Source organism: Haliaeetus albicilla, chromosome 27 (genome assembly GCF_947461875.1).
Source record: "Haliaeetus albicilla chromosome 27, bHalAlb1.1, whole genome shotgun sequence".
NCBI lineage: Eukaryota > Metazoa > Chordata > Aves > Accipitriformes > Accipitridae > Haliaeetus > Haliaeetus albicilla.
In genome coordinates, this window is record NC_091509.1 from 21,535,121 (window position 1) to 21,551,662 (window position 16,542).

The following is a 16,542-nucleotide window of genomic DNA, read 5'->3' on the forward strand; positions in this document are numbered from 1 at the left end:
CCAACTCTGCTGCAGCACGTGTTTTTCTTTTACTTTGGTTCAGGCCAGGAGGTGAGCATGGTGGTGAGAGGTGATTTGAGTCTGCAGAGTCCCTGGGGAAAGTTGGTTAATTGAACTTGAGTTGCAGCGTGCTGGCGACAAGTGCAGTGTGTGTGCAAACAGGATAGATCAGCTGACGTGCGGCAACTTGTTTGTAAGCCTGGGCCCGGACAGGCAAACCAGCTTAAGAAAAAGTTGCAGAGTGGTTGCATCAAGTGATTTTGTTACACGGCTTCAGGGTGAACCTGGCTGTCCACCCTCCGGCTGCATCTGTCCAGCTGTGCTGGCAGCCTCTGTGGGGAGGCACAAAGCACTCGACTGGAATGAAAGACCAAAGAGAGTATGTTCGCTTTCCTTTTCTCTCTGCTCTTACGTCACCTCTGCTTAGAATTATTTGAGCAGACAATTCAAGAAACATGTAGAATTTCAGGGAATAGCTCCATGTTAGTAGAACAAACTCCCCTGCCGATTTGAATAGACTATTAGAGTATTTTTTCTACTCTAAATTAAAAATTAAAGCGGTTCATTGTACAATCAGTCGTAAAACTGGCCTCTTTCTTTCTTTCCTCCTTTATTGGTCCTTGCATTTAATTTTAAGCAGTGATTTACTGTCCTGCTGCGGTCCCACCATGGTCCCTGACCCAGGCTTTTTCCTTCTCCTCGCTGCAGCATCAGAAGAAAAGTCTGCCCTTCAAAACTCCAAACATTTTAATCTTATTATTCCTGTACTTCTGGTCTCTCTCCCGTGCCACCCTCGGTTTGCCGTTCCGGGCAGACCCCCTGCAGCGCCATGCCCCGTGTGGAGCCGGGGAGCTGGGCTGGGCTCTGGCAGGGGCAGGCGGGCTGCAGGCACAGTGCTGCTGAGAAAGGCAGCTCCTGCGCCGGGCTCAGGCTGCAGCAGCGTGCAGGGTGAGCGTGCCCTTTGCAGTCTCCCAACCCGCGTCTGTTGGATGCTACATGGTAGAAATGCTCCTTGCGAGTGCTGTGCGTGCTCTCGGTGCTGTGTACGTGCTGGGGGTGAGTAGTTTCCCAGGGAGGTTATTAGCATAGTGGAATTTCAGGTCGTGTCTGGAAAGGGGTGAATGTCCTGCTGCAATTTTGGAGAGGGGCACTGAGACCATTTAAGCCTCCACAGGGCCGGCTCCCAGCACCAGGCAGGCAAAGGGGCACGGCGAGCCCTGCGCTGTGTCCCAGGACTGCTCCGAGAAACCACCTCTGCAGCCGTGTGGGGTGTGGAGAGCAGGGTTGGCGAGGGTGGGATCGTGGTCCCCTTTCTGCCGACTTTCCCAGAGCCTTGGGGTCCCCATGATGGTCTACGCTGCCGGCACACCTGGTCCCACGGCCGACCCAGCGTGTTCCCCATGAGTGGCTACACAAACTGAGGATTAAAAGTGGTCTTGCCTCAAAGATGTTACAGTCTTGGCATTAAATCACCAGCCATTGTTCAGAACAACTGGGCAGTGTAAAACCTCTTTTCACAGAGGAGGAACGTGAGGCATGTGTGTGTTACAGTTATTTTAAAAATAAAGATGACACTGTCATTTAAAATTAGGTTGGTTTTGATGCGTTCAGACTCCTTGTTCGTCAGTAGATGTTGAAAGGAGGAAGGGCGTGTGTGCTTGAGGGAGAGAGGGAGAGCGAGAAGCTGGCTGGACTCCAGCACAGATAGCTGGCGGAGGAGCATGTGCGAGTTGTTGCTCAAGCATCCTAGAAAACTTACGGGAAGCTGTTAAACTAGTAGAAGTTTTCACTTTTAATCAGTCACTTCAGTGACTGAACATATCTGCTCCGCTGGACTTGCTTAAAAATGCTGCTCTGTGAAACTTTAAGCGCTTTAGTTATTCCAAAAATGTATTTGTCTAAACCAGTTGACCTTTAGTTACATTATTCTAGAGACTGCCGTGTATCTAACATGCTTTGTTCCCCGTCGCTTCCACCTACCGCCTTGTTTTTTCCCCCAAAGTGTCTGCTGCTTGATTTCCTTTTAACATTTGGACACGGTAGGTTGATAGTTTGACCCAGGTAATTTTTTCCTTCGGTTGACCCAGGTAATTTTTTCCTTAGGTGACAAACACGGCGGATTATATAACTGCGCTGAGCTAAGCAGTCCAGATGGCTGGCGGGTAGCCCGGTCGGCTTCGGCTTTGGAGGCTCTTGGGAATGCCTGCACTTGTAATAAAACGTGGGCTTGTTTTTAATTAGAACCATCATTTAGTTCAGCTTGGAGAGACAGAAGAGCAAGACCCGTGTAGAGGATTCAAGCCCCCAGATGCTTCACTTTTGATAGATTTTTTTTTTTTTTTTTTTTTTAATCAGGCTCAGGCATCGGTGTAAGTTCTGAGCTGAAATTTATGTTGGAAGGAAGGAGGGGGAGAGAGAAAGAGGGAAGCGAGGTGGGGGGGTGGCTCCGGCTGCGGTGCATTAGTTCAGCGCTGAACAGTAGGTTGGGAGGGAAGGAAGGAAGGAAGGAAGGAGCTGCCAGGGACCCTGGGCCACCCTCTTCCAAATGAACAGCCCTCGTTTGAATGACATAAACCAGCATTTCACAGTGGGTTTCTGCTGCCCTGCCAAGTCTTTCACTTGGGAAGCAAGGCATATTTTTTCTTCCCCTCCCCCTGCAGGGAGGTTTGCAGGGATGTGGGCTGGGAAGGATCTTACTCCTATCTATATCGTTCTGGCTCAGAGAGCAAGGAAGGTTATTTCTAGCCACAACACAGTGTAGTCTATCTCTGAAAATCCTGCTTGTAGTATGAAAACCTGGCTCTCGGACAAAAATAGAACAGGGTTGATAAGGCAGAGCCAGAAACAAGGGCTGATTTCATCAAGGTTGCCAGGTGTCCTGCTTTTAACAAGGCAATATGCTTTTTTGTACATGAGCCTTCCTGCTCTGCGCTTTGCTGGCATCCTGCTACTGGACTGTGTCCCAACATAGCAGCTCTGCAATGGTGTGCCAAGCTTGCTTGGGCGTCAGGTGCAGAGGATCCTGCCTGGCATGGTATGGACCTGTGCCGATCTTGCTCTTTTCTTTTTCTCTTTCTTCCTTCTTTCCTTCCTTCCTCTTTCCCCATTCCCTGTTGCTGCAGGGAGCAGGATATATGGTGTCCTCCCATCCCCGGGCATGCCTATACCATCTCATGAAGGGAGCCCCAGGTGCCCGGAGGCTCTGACCCAGCTCTGGGCATTCCTGTGCACACCGTGGGAGATGGCTCTCTGCGGTGATGGGGCTGAGTAGTGTGGTGGGAAGCCAGGCAAACAGTCGCTGCCTTTCAGGGGTGTCGTGGCGTTGCACTTAATCTTGTACAGCTCTGGGCATCATTCAGCAGGTTTTGGGTACAGCAGCGGGGTGTAGAGGTGCTCTCTGTCTCCGAGGGCCGGAGCTGGCTCAGGGTGTGCTTCCACCCACTCATTGATCCATGTGTGGGCAGCTGTGGGAAGTGGGGAGCCTACTCACCTCTCCATCCTCAACTGTTCATTCTCTGTTTCTCTGGTGCTGAACCAAATGTTTGTGTGCCCACGCTGCGAACCTGATCCGGCTGCAGACTGTCAAGTAATAATAATACTAATAACTGGCTTGCTAGATTAATTTTCAGCTGAATCAGGCTCCCCATGCAGCTGTGTAGGTGCTAATGCTGTCTTAACCAGCAGCAGTGGGAGAGCATGGCTGTGAGCGTGCGGAGGGCGAGATGGTTCCCTTCAGCTGCAGGATGGTGTTAGATAAACCGAAGCCAGCTGCGAAGCCACAGTGTCATGCTGCTGCCCACGGAGCTGAGCAGGGGCAGCAGGACCTCCCGTAGACACGCAGGTACGAGGACGCGGGGCATTCCGCGTGCTCGGCAGATCTGGTACCTGCCGGTGTCCCTTCCTGTACGAGGGACAAGTGAAATGGCACAGCAGAAGCATCACCGCGACAGCAAGAGCAACAAAACGATGCACAAAGTGTTCCTGGCAAGGGAAACACTCACCTGGGGAGTGGCATTTTTTCAGAGCAACTTCTGGGGCTCCCTGGGGCAAGCTGCCATCTGCCTACAGGGTGTCACCTTCTCCCCTCTTTCCTCCTGTGGCGTGGGAAAGCAAAGCAGAGGAGCCAGCTTCTCCAACATCACTCCTGAGGGAAAGGTGCTCATGGTCTGTGTGATGAGCGAGGGGAGGTAGGGAGGACTGTAGGCTGCCTGTCTTCATGAAGGCCAGTTCTAGCATTATCACAGAAAAGACAGAAATGCAGTAATAGTCACATGAGAAGAAAAGTGAGCACTAAGGTGCCTGGCCAGAAGAAATGGATAACCCACAGATTGGCCTTTCTCAGAAGTTCCTGAAAGTCCTTGCATCCGACAGCAGTTTGAGGAAGTGAGGAGGTAACTCCTTATCGTCTTCACAGTCAGAGAAAACATGCCACCCATATATGCTAAAATTAGGCTTGAAAATGCTACTTTTTCACTTTATTTTTCTCTTGAATTGCTGTGAAAATAATGGAGTATGTGGTGGTAAAAGCAGTAGAAACTAATGCCTTATTATCTTTTAAACTGCATGTGCTCAATAATTTACTGAAGTTTTGCTCTCTTGAAGTCACTTTGAGTCACCCAAGATCTCCGTGCAAAACCTGTTTGTTGTTGTTTACAGCACCTTCACTACAGTTCATCAGAGGGGACTTTTGTGTGCTGCCAAAGCTTTAGGTGAATGCAAGAGTTACTCTTCTCTGGCTGTCTCCGAAGAGCACCTGGGTACTGTGCAACATCATCCTGAAGGGATTTTTGTCCAGGCATTGTAGGATAATTTTCATAAACCTTTTCCTTAACTGTTGCTGCTTCTCAGTCTTCCAACTCCTTGCGTAGGGTTGGAAACAAATTCTCCAGGACTGATCTTGATGTGTTTCCATCTGTTGTGCTCTGAAGGGAGTGAGGACTTTAGGATCTGGACTGCGGGGAAGCGATCAGGTGCATCACTGGTGTCCAAGTGAGAAAGAGGTTAAGAGAAAAGACTTGCTCCAAGCAGATCTTCTGGTGTCCCTCTCATGTAGGGCAATTGAATGGGTAGGCAAAGGGATGTGCAAGAGTCCCAGCACGTGGTTATTGCTGCTGGGCTGAGCGAGCCCTCGTGCAGCAGCTGCTTTGCAGCTTCAGGGTGCTGCAGCCACCACCCCGCCTAGCACCATCTGAGTCAATCCGAATGGCTGGACTCCAGTCTGCATGCTGTTTTTCACCCCATTTTCCCTCTTCATTTACAAAAAGGTTGCAAAACACCCATGTAAAATGTCTGTGCTCCTCCTGCCCATGTCTTCACAGCTTGTCCTTGGGTGGCTGGCAAGCTGGTTGGACTACCAGTTCTGAGGGAATATAATGATTTCTATTTATACTCTTTTGGCTTGTGCATCTTCTGAGCTGAAAGTTGAAAAACTCGTTCATGGTTGTTTTGAGGATTTCTGAATATGAATCACAAGGAAATTGCATAACACTGCAGCATTTCCTCCTATTGCTCAGGGCTTTACAAACACTGCGCTCCTCCAGGGAGACCAAGGAAATCTGGCAGGACCGGCCCATTTTGACAGTAGTTTCAGTCTGAATGGAAAGTCTGGGTTGAAGGGTAGGTCCCAGCACTAGTAAAAGGAGCGTAAGGTGGAATCGTCCATGCCAGGGCATGGCCTAGGTGATTGAAATGGTGGGTTCCTTCTCAAATGGCGATCCCTCTGTCTGTGGCTGCAAAACAGGACTGCTGGCCCGCTTGTTGGTTAGGGCTTTCTATAAATCACTGCCACCTCCCACCTCTGAGAAGATAGACAATTCTTTCCTCTAGATTTTAGCCATTTGGGCAGAATTTCATGCCGATGTTGGAACCTGAAAGATTTTGGGAACTGTGCTGAACACAGTGCAACCTCCAAGGGATTCAGCTTAGGTTGGGCCGTTTTGAATTTTAAGTAAAAAAACTGCTTTGTATATGAACTGTAGTGTATTCATATGAAGGATGTGTACGCACATACAATTGCCATATGAAAGCACAGTTAATTTATTTTGGAGGTTAATAGACATCATGGGCAGCCAGTGTGAACCCTGAAATGAGGAAATAAACATGAAATTACTCAACATCATCTTTTCTTAGTTCCCCTTACAAACCCCAGCTACTTCCTTTTCCTTTTCTTTTCCCAGAGTCCCATTTCATCCCAAACATCCCATGTACCTGTTTGTTCTTTGCATGCTCATGTGTGCAATTTATTTAGGATCAGCTTGGAAAACTAATGGATTGGATTCTTCTTAGTTTATCTTTGTGCAAGCAGAAGATGGTATCAGGCTATGAATGGTGGCCATAGAAGTATTTTAGGCTATGGATGGGGGCTGTTGAAGGATTTTTGATTACGAAAATCCACAGCTTATGTTTATATTACCCACAGTAGGTGTTTATATGTGGTAATGGCAGAACTGAAGTTTGAGGTGGGGACAGGAGTGGGTACAACGGTCTGCATTACTTCTTCTGCCCATGCTTTGGTCCACGTGATGCTGGAGATGCGAATCGAGGAGAAAGCAATCAGCTGTGGCTGCGGCTGGGATGTAAGCGCGTTACCCTCCGGCTCGTCCCACCAGCAGCGAGGGAGCAGGGCGGCTTGGCGTTGTTTCCTGGGCTGTCGTAGCTAGCACACCCTTGAACATCACAGACCTCTTAATCATCTCTATAAAACTGTTTCCTCTGCAAAACATAGTGTTTATTTGGTGAAATATCTCACCAGGAAGAATTAACTTGTTCTTTGATAAATTATCTTAAATACTGAGTTAATAACTGAGCATAGTGTAAGTGTTCTGGGGCACGGGGGGATTTTAACTTTACAGGAAAATTTCAAAATAATAATGAATTGCAGGTTCTGTTGTGTTCTTATAAAATTTATGTCTCCGGATTACTTACAGATGTATCTCAGAATTTTTCAATAAGACATTGTAAAGGGCTTGTTTTAAGCCTCCAAATAGCAGTGATTCTGCAGAAATTAAGCAGCAGTAGCTTCCACTAAAAAGAGGTACGATCTGGTTTTGTTCAGGATATTTGACCATCTACAGTATGAATTTAGAAAACTAAATTCAAGGCATCAAGGTTTGTGAATGTTATACTAGGTCAACATACATTTTTCTTCTACATATCACTTCTGAAACTTCCTAGTAAGGATATTTTGGCTCTGAAGATACAATCAAATGGGAATAATTAGTGAGAGCAGGATTTTAAAATGATTGTGGTGCTGCAGGGTAGGGATTTGTCTCCAAGTTAGTCACTAGCCCCCATTTTGTGAGTTTTATAACTGAGCCTGTTCCTACATGCGGTACGTGGGACATAGGCGCTTCACCTCTCAGCAAATGCTTTCTTCTCTCAAATTTCCTACCCTTTGCAAGTGACTAATACTGAAAAGTGAAAGAAGCTTTTTACTTCATGAGAATCTTTCTGGGTTTTGGTCGGTTTTCTCCAGAGCGTGTTAACGACAGGAAAATGGGGTGTGTGCATATGTAAATACACTTATTTTATGGTGTTTTATCACCTGGCTCTACCCTGGGCGATGTGCACATCTGCAGAACCGCCTGTTCTCAGCAAACGTCTCATGTGGTGTCTGTTAAGTGCTGTTACCCCGCGAGGTGTAGCCGTGCTATCCCTTCGCGCTTACGCTGGCACAAGCGTCAGAGCCCGGTGTCTCGGTGCTGCATCCCGCGCCGAGCCAGCACCCGGTGCTTCCCCTGCTCGGCCGCGGCAAGGCAGCCCGCAGCAAACCTTAGCGCAGGAATTGTGCGCAGGCGTGCAAGAGGGAGGATTTTGCGCCTCTCTCTTCAAACGTAGCGCCGGGCAGTTTTTTGGAAGAGGGTTTAGAAGAGGTTTTCGAAGGCTGTGTGCTCCCAGCCTGGCACCCATCTGTCCCACCCCGTCTGTGGCCGCAGCCGCAGGTCTCGGCACTGTGCATCCACCCCGGGCACGCCAGTGCTGAGCCGCTGCGCAGCCTGCGACCCAGCGATGCCTGGCTGCGTGCTGCAAGCAGCGAGCCCGGGGTAGGACAGAGGGCATTGCCGTGGAGATCTCGCAACTATTTCATGACGGTTTTGTCCTTTGCCGTGCAAATCCTACGGGGAAATGTTTTAGTCCTTTGCGCGACCAAGTGAGGTGTTTCCCCCTCTGCGTGCTCGCTGTCCCTTTGGTCCTCTGCCCTGGCAGAGCAGGCGTGCTGCCGTGCAGCCAGCCGAACCTGGGGGAGACTCTTGCAGCCAAAGGCTCTGCGTGGTTGGCAGGCAGCGGTGGGACGGCTGCCTCTGCTGGATTCAAACGTGGCGAAGGAGAAACAGCTGTGGTCGCCGCGCCGGCTGCACCTGCAGACCGGTGCTTCTGCCCCAGGACGGTGGGCAGTGGTGGGCTGGGGCTGCCAGCTCAACCTGGGGGGTCAGGGGTGGCTTCACTGCTTCTGCTGGAAGAGCAGCTCCGTACGGAGAGTTTCGAAGATCTTTGTTGTCTGAACGTAGATCCAGCAACCCAATAGCTGTGGAGGTTACTGGAGGTCTCCCCGGCCATGCTGAGTTTTTCTATATGCTGACTTTTTCTGTCCTGGACTGGGTTGCAGAGCTTGTTCACCAGAATCAGGCAGCTCAGAGAGCATGCTGAGCATGGGGAGCGCCAGGGAGCGTAGGGCCTCCATTGCCTCTGTCCCTTGGCAGAAGTGATTGGATTTATAATCTTCTGCGGTGCTGTAAAGATGAATTGACAGTGTAACAGTGTGACGGAGTTACAAGGAAGATGGTGCAGGGGAGACATGCTCCTATCTGAACAATCCGTAACTTTATTTTTGTCAGTAATCAGTGGAGACTTGGGTGTAATGAATAGCAAGAACCTCTTTAAAATTCAGCACCCTTTCACAGGGGGGAAGGTTGGTCCATCAACTGACTGACTTGCATATGAGGCTTAATCTTAAAATGCATCCCTGTGCTTTAAGCCCTGCATGTTAATAAAGCTACTTTGGAAAGAGTGGAATATTAATATCCGTAAACCCAAGCTGGGCAGGAATGACCTTTTTGCCATGCCAAGACCCCGAGGGGTCTCTGCGGGCTGGGCCAGCCCAATCTGGCTGCACTAAGGGCACATTTTTGACAGCGGGGCAGATGATGGCCCTTAGGGCTCTGGAGGAGCTTAACTCTTGGACCTCTTACACAGCAGACCTTTCTTCAAACTCGGAAACTTTCTCTTATCCTAAAAAAAATCTCTCTCTTCAAAAGGCTTGAGGTAGTATAGGAAAAGGATTTCTTTCTAAAAGTAATGTTTTTCTTGGAAAAGGAAACGATACTACCGAATTGGGGCTTGGTTAAAACCCTGTTGTTGTAGAGTGGTGTTAATGGATTAACACACTGACAATGGATAAAAGGTTTGCCCTTAATAAGACGGAGGTAGGATGACAGTATCTCCTTGTTTTATAGTTGCATAGTTGACCTCTGCATGAAATTTCCTTTTCACTGTGTGCATAGTTTGCAATTAATGGCATAAGCATATTGTGTTCCTTGTCTGTCCTTTTCCCTTTTTTTAAAGAACAGCCTCTGATGATTAACAACCTCTCTATTGTTTTCATGTAACCAAACTGGAGGAGCGTATATGCAGGCAGACACATTTTTCCCTGTAGCTGATGTGCTGTGCACCATAACTTGAGCTGCATGACTGGTCCTTTAGGCCTGGGCGGCAGAGGAAACCACTGGGAGAAGGACAGCAGATAGCCAGTCTGTGCCAGGAAGCATGTCAGGTGCCAGAGCAAGTGGCTGAAACCTGGGTTGACCCAGAAGAATTGGAAAATGTTTTGGTGTCCTAAGCAGAGGAGCTGATGTGTGCTCAGCAAAGGCAGTGGCCGGGCTGGGACAGCAGCCCCAGGCGAAGCAGGGTGCTGACTGCGTGGGCATCTTGGGCAGCAACCCAGCTGTAACTGGAAAGCAAGGCTATAAGAGCCGAGTCACCCTTTTATTGTATATAGTGTTAACCTATATGTCTGGGGTGAGCCAGAGCAGAGTGCAGGGCTTGAATTCTGTATGGGATCCCAAGGAAGGCCTGTGCATCTGCAAGCCTTTGAATAAGAGCTACCTCAAGCTGTGTCCCTGCTCCCTTCAACAAGTCTTCAACGCTGGTAACTGAAGTTGGAGCGAAAAACTTCTATAGAGAAAGTTGACTTCATAGCCAGGGCTGCTAGACAGTACCACTGGCAAAGGAGCCTGCTGTTGGTTTCCTTCCCTCTTTTAACTTATTTTCTTGATACAAACACTGGTCCTGGAGGAAAACTCACTTGCTGACTACAACTGGTTTTGCTGCTGAATCATCCCCCAGTTTCCAGATGTGGGATGATAGATTTTCTCCTGCAAACAAAAATCTCTACTTTGTCTTGTGTTGCATAGCTAGGTGCCCTGGGAGGGGGAGAGGGAAGGTGCTCCTTGGGAAATGTTCCAGGAAGAGTGGGAGTTAACGTTGAGGGGTCAGTCCCTGCCGAAACCCCCAGTTTTGAGCTGTGCCATTAGAGTTGCACCTCCCCGGACGCGTGCTGGGTGGCAGAGCTGATGCAAGCCGTCCTGCCACCCTCCGGCTGGTGCCAGCACGGCTGGCTGTGGCCTTGGGGTGGGTGGCATCGAGGGACAAGTCTCGGTTAAAGATAAACTTGCAGAAGACAAATGAACAGATTCATTTAATTCTTTAATGCTGACAAAGCTTCCTCGTTCAGCTCAGCGCCCCGACTGGCACGTGCAGCCGGCATGCGGGTGAGAGCTGCTCGTGTCTGCTTTGCCACCGCGGGGGTGTCCGTGGAGCTGAAGCTTCGGTGTCTCTCCGCAAGGCTGGCACGATGGCCGAGAGGCAGGAGAGGACAGGAATAGCTTGTGTTTTGATGACCTCCAGGGAAGGCATCTGTTTAAGTGGCTTAATGGTGATATTGCAGAAGTGCTGTGTGACTCACAGCCTTTTTGTGGGGGTTTTTTTTTGGTATGGGTGATGGGGATATTGGGCTGGTGTTGGGGCACCCAGGGTGAGTGTGGCGGTGAGGTCTGCTGTGGTCAGCAGTGTGCGTGCCCGGCTGCTGCTGGCACCGATCCTTTGAGGACATTATAGTGTCGGCATCCCGGCCTCATGCTTCTGCTGGAGCTCTCGGGGGAAATCCTGGCAGCAGGGACCCCAGCGGAAGCACACAGACCCTTGCGCTCAGGGGCGGCTTCAGAATCTCTGTCCTCAGTGTTAATATCATTAATTGGGAGCCTGTGGTGGGAAAGGTCGAGAAACACTTGCCTGCCTGATTGCAGATCAGAGCCTCTCCTCCTCCCCGCTCCCCTCGGATGTGTCGGCCGTTGCTGCCTTGTGTGTTGCTATCAACATTGCCTTTGGAAACTTTCCTTCCCCACTTACTATTTCTGGAGGTAGCATGTGATTAAATCAGTTCCCCGTGCTTCGCTCCCGGTGGAAGGGGGCTCCCAGCTTTGTTCCCAGCAGAGGAAGGGTGTGCACGCTGCCGGCTTTGTTTAACAGCCTACACAGGCCTTTTTTCCTGTTTTAATGGATGCTGCCATGCTTGGCTCCAGCTTGTGATGCTGATGGAGCGGTGGGGTGTGTGTGTGTGTGCTTCTGTTGGGGCTCTGGGTTGACAAAGGATTATTTTAAAACATTTTACTCTGTTGAGCTGGAGAAATACAACCTTTCTGAAGGCTGATCTTCCTGCAGCTGCAGTTTTCATTATGCTAGGCTTTTAAATCATCCTCAAACTGTGATTAAAACCTTCTGCTATTGTTTTTCCCCTTCTTATTGTATCCATTGAAACATTACTTTAATCTAAAGTAGCCAACCTGTCGTAGTGATTGGGATAGGAGGAAGAGCACCAGTATTTGAAGACAGGAGAGTCTTGGGATGAAGCCCCAGCGTTGGCTCAGAGGATGCCTCTGTCATGGGCAGTGTTGGGTGCATTGCCTCATCCTTCTGCTTTTCAGGTCCTTTCTAAATTAATGACATTTCTTTTCCTCTCTTACTCTTTGCCCGACTCGTTCATTCAGGCTGTAAGTACCTGTGAGTGAGGGTGGCTTCCTTCTCCTTGTCTGAGTTGCACCTACCAGATGTTACTGTAATGCCTGTAAGATGTAAAGGGAATTGTTTGCTTTGCTCTAAGTTTTCATCCTTCATGTGCGTCTTTGAGAAGAGCTTGGAGGAGAGGAATGCCCACCTTCGTTTTGTTTAAAAGCCTTTTCAGCTTCTGTTTTTACCTAGTCCATCCCATTTGTATTCTCTCATTTTAACAACTGTCCTAGCTGTTATTTTAATACAACTCCAAAGCTGTGGCAACCTGACGTTTTTAATGCAGAAGGCTGTGGTGGGCTTTGGGGACTGCGCTGCTGGGGGAGGTTGAGGCAAGTCCTCCTGACAGCTGTCACCAGTCAGGGTGACACCAGACATGTCAGCAGTCCCTTCCCAAGTGGAGCCAGGGTCTTCATAAGACTTTCTTCTTGTGTTTTCCAGGTCTACAACTCGAACAAGGACAACCAAAGCGAAGGCAGTAAGTATTTCCTTTCAAGCCAGACCCCCAAGAAGGTGGCTGTGCTGTATGGTGTGTGATGTTGGTGGGTCAGCAGGAGAGGCTGAGCTGCTGATGCTGGTGATACCAGGCTGTGCTGTGCATCCCTGGGCCGGGGGTGCAGGGTGACGGGGCTCGGTGTGGGGACCGCGGGTGGCCCCGGTGACAAGCTGGGTCCGGCACCCAGCAGGGAACAGATGCAGAAACCTGATGGTGGGGCTCGGGGCCATGGAGAGCTGTGCCGAGCCGTTCTCTTGGCACTTCAGGGTGCATCCCCTCCTGTCCACCCCACATCTTGGTGTCCCTGGGCTGCAGCAGTGGGGCAGGGGGTGCTGGCATGCCTCTGGACCAGCTTTTTTTGCTTAGCAGAGCCAACGGGTACAGGTGGCATCTTGGACCAACCAGCTCTCCTTTCTGAACCAGAGTCTGGAGGATGAGTGTGCCTTTTCCAAGGGGGAATTGGAGCAAAAATATAAAGAGTAGGGAGGTCCTGCCTAATCAGGATTGTCAAAAAGAGCCCCTAAAAATAAAGCTGTTTTTATTGTAGTTCAGGCAAAGACTTGAGTCAAGAAAGCACTTGTTTTTCTTCCTAGAGGAGTGGTTGCACCTGGTCCTGGCTCTTATGTCCTGTTTCAAAACCCTTAATTGAGCCATTTCCCAGTAGATCTGAATTGCCATAATTGCAATACTCAAAACTCTGATCCCTTCCCTCCTTTCCCCAAAGTCATCGGTCACACGGGAGTCCAGCCCGCATTGATGGTTAGTAAATAGTTCATTTTTATGCTGTATCAGACAGGGCATTTTCATCTTGAGTAGAAGCATTTTTCTCACAATAATAGGTATAATTTGCAGATAATGTTCCTTGCACCAATTTTCAGCCCTTGCACAAAACAGTCTCTTCCTCCTCTCTGCTCTCTCCAACATGGCTTCTGCCTTCCCTGTTGGTCCTCCATGTCATCAGCTGCACATCTGACCCTGTATGTATTCCTCTTGGCTTTGTGCGACCCAGATGATCCTCGCAGAGTTAAATCTGTGCCTCATGCTCATGAAGCACAGTATGGCTAATGGCCCAGCTGGGTATGAAGTCTGCGTAGAACCGCTCCATGTTTTCTCCATTTTACAGAGGGGCAAAATGAGTTTTTTGAGGCACAGAGAACAGGACTTGCACAACTCTGTCCTACCCTGGCCACGGACTGTCACTGCTCTGCGTGTTCCCTGCGCACAGCCTCTGGCTCTGCCAGGACAGTACATGGTGATTTGGCTCAAGGAACGTGTTAAAATAACCATTTTCTAAACTTCATTGAGGGGTGATGCAAAAGCAGGGAAAACGTTAGGGATGGGGATGGGAGGAAGGATTGGTGAAGTAATTACCGCTTCTGAAAGAAGAGCTTGTCAAAACACGACCTTCCCATCTTACGTGCTGTCAGCCAGAAACCCTCGTGGGGCTGGAGTCATCCTGCAAAGTAACGGCAGCTCTTTAGAGATGGTAAGAGCTTGAGTCAAGTGTATCCATGATTTTCCCAGGGTTATTTGTATTATCTAATCCTGGTCTTCAGCTGCCAAGCTTGCAAGAGATCCCAGGTTGGGGCTTCTAAATGCCTCTTTAGGGTTTCCTTAGGTAAGGGCTGTCTGGGTGATGGTGCTCCCACCTGGGCTCTTCACTGCCAGGCATTTTCTGCCCCCTGAGCCCTGGCTTCTGCCCGTGGTTGGTTGTGCACAGCCTCCTCGAGGGCCCGTGTTAGTGGAGGTGTGAGCAGGACCAGGCTGGTGTGCGGGCAGCGTCGGGCTGCAGGCAGCATGGGGCTGCCTGCTGTGGCTGCTGCTGGCATATAAATAGATGGTTTTCCTGGGCTTCATCTGAGACGGGTGTACGTGTTGAAGGGGAGTGTGTCACTCTGTCGGGCGCTGGGCTGATGGGGTGACGTTTGGCCGGGACGCGCTGCCCACGTGCCCGCTGCCCGCAACGGGCTGAGCGGTTCTGCTGATGCTGCGGCTCTTCGGCCGCAGCGTGTGGGTGCGTTGCCTCGCCAGCCGCTAGACAGATCCGCAGCTGGATGCCCATGTGGGTTGTACTGGAGGCTGGTGGCTTTGAGGAGAAAGCCAGTTTGTCCCCAGGCTGGGGGCAGCTCCCGTGGTTGCCTCCCGTGTCGGTTCCCAGCCCGGCCCTGGGCTGCCTGTGCCGCTTTGGAAAGTTGTTTGTTTGTAGTGCTGGTAGCGAGCGCAGCCCACGCGTCGGTCGTGCCTCTCCGAAGCGGCTCGGCGTTTGGCAGTGTAGCGAGACTTTGACAAAGACGCCAAATGCCAAGTTTCTCCCTGCGTGTCTTCAGTAGACGAGTACGAAGCTGGGGTTTAATCAGCCAAGGAGGCTTTGGCAAAGTTTCTTATCTTTTAGTACCTCTTCCATTTTGATGGTCTGTCTTAAAAATGAGAACAATCCTCCTTGTCTGCTTTGTAGACTCTCCTCCCCTGGCTTTGGGGAGTGCGTTGGGACCCGCGGCTGAAGGCTGCTTGTGTAGCATTGCTTCTAAACGATCTGGTGGTAATTATTTTCACTTACGGCTCTGACTGGGGCTACCGCTGTTATGTTCAGACATCTGACTCTGCTATAGCCCTCATTAAAACCATGTCTGTAGTGAACTGCTTGCCTCACCAGCTACACTTAAAATTGATTTGGAAATTGGCTTTTTGCCATGCAGCCCTTGATACAGGAGCTTCGTATAAGGACTTGAAATGAGTGCAGTGATTGAGTGGAGTCCAGATGCAATTCCTGACCCTGAAAACCTATATACCTCTGCTTCCTGCCCATACTTCTGTTAGTTTGAAAGAGACTCGCAGTGCTATAGTGAGGTCTGCTTTTTGGCCACTATCTAATTTTACAGAGCTTTTGGGTTTTACATCCTGCTGTGTGGCCAGATGGCCATCGGCCTTACAGGGTGATTTATCTTAATCTTCTCTGGGAGCTGGGAGGAAGCAGTGCCGAGTGGTGGGGGTGAGCGGGTGTCTGTGAACCGCTAGAGCCAGATGAATTTAGATGCACTAGTTTGCAAACCAGGAGGACTTGCCCTACTCTGTGGAAACAAATCCTCCAGGCCATTTGTGCTTATTACATGGAAAAGCACAGAAGAACTCCTTTCCCTTCCCCTCCCCACCGTTTCCCTCTCCTTTTTCCCTATCCATTTGGTTCCCCATTAGTTCAGGACCCCATCGAAAGCTGTCTTTATTTTCATAAGCTCTTCACAGACCTTGAATCCCTTGACTGCCCTGTCTGCTGGTGCGCTTGTCTGCGTGGCTTGGCCCTCCCCAGCAATCTTCATTTCCCAATCTTGGCAGCTCACTGACAGTTTGAGACTTGAAGTAAGACTTGGAAACTCATTTCTCTCTGGTCTCTGCTTCTTGGTTTCTCCCTTTCTCTGTGACTCCTAATTTCATAAAGTCTTTGAAAGAATTCCTAACAGTTATCATCGTGGTACTTCACTGCACAGCACAGAAATGTGTGGTGGGGTATGCAGAAGGGCTTGGTTTGACCTTGCATTGCCATGACCGACTTGCACACAGCTGGAGTCAGCAAGGTTGCCTGAGGCTGAACAGAGCTGATTCAGTCTTCCTACTCCCTTACTGATGTTCTGATATGCCGTATCATCGTAAAGTAAAGAAATTAATGGATTAAATAGAAATAATCTGCTAGGCAAAAATAGAACAGGATGAGACCAGCTCAGTAGCACTAGAAATATGATGCTACATGAAGGTCAGATAAGTATGTGTGTGTGTGCAACAGCTGTAATACAAGCGATGTGTATCACCTTTGCTGATGTAAAATATTTCTTTGCTAGATTACAGTATGAATACTGCATCTCAGTTGTGCATTGAAATGCTGCTCTTAATATAAGAGCCTGTGACAGGTATCTTGGCCTGGAGCTGTGTTTCACATCTTTCCCCTGGGGAATGAGAGCCTCAAGGGAGGGGGAATAGCAGGAGGCAGGGCTGTA

At 49.6% G+C, this 16,542-nt stretch overlaps 1 protein-coding gene across 3 annotated transcripts in view; it reads left to right on the plus strand.

The window, feature by feature from the left end:
- Window positions 1-16,542, plus strand: part of ARHGAP26 (Rho GTPase activating protein 26) — a 155,581-nt gene that overhangs the window by 54,547 nt on the left and 84,492 nt on the right. For all 3 annotated transcript variants that reach the window (XM_069772772.1, XM_069772773.1, XM_069772771.1), the window contains exon 12: window positions 12,502-12,538. In XM_069772772.1, the coding sequence (XP_069628873.1) occupies window positions 12,502-12,538 (37 nt within the window). The remainder of the gene's footprint in view (window positions 1-12,501; window positions 12,539-16,542) is intronic.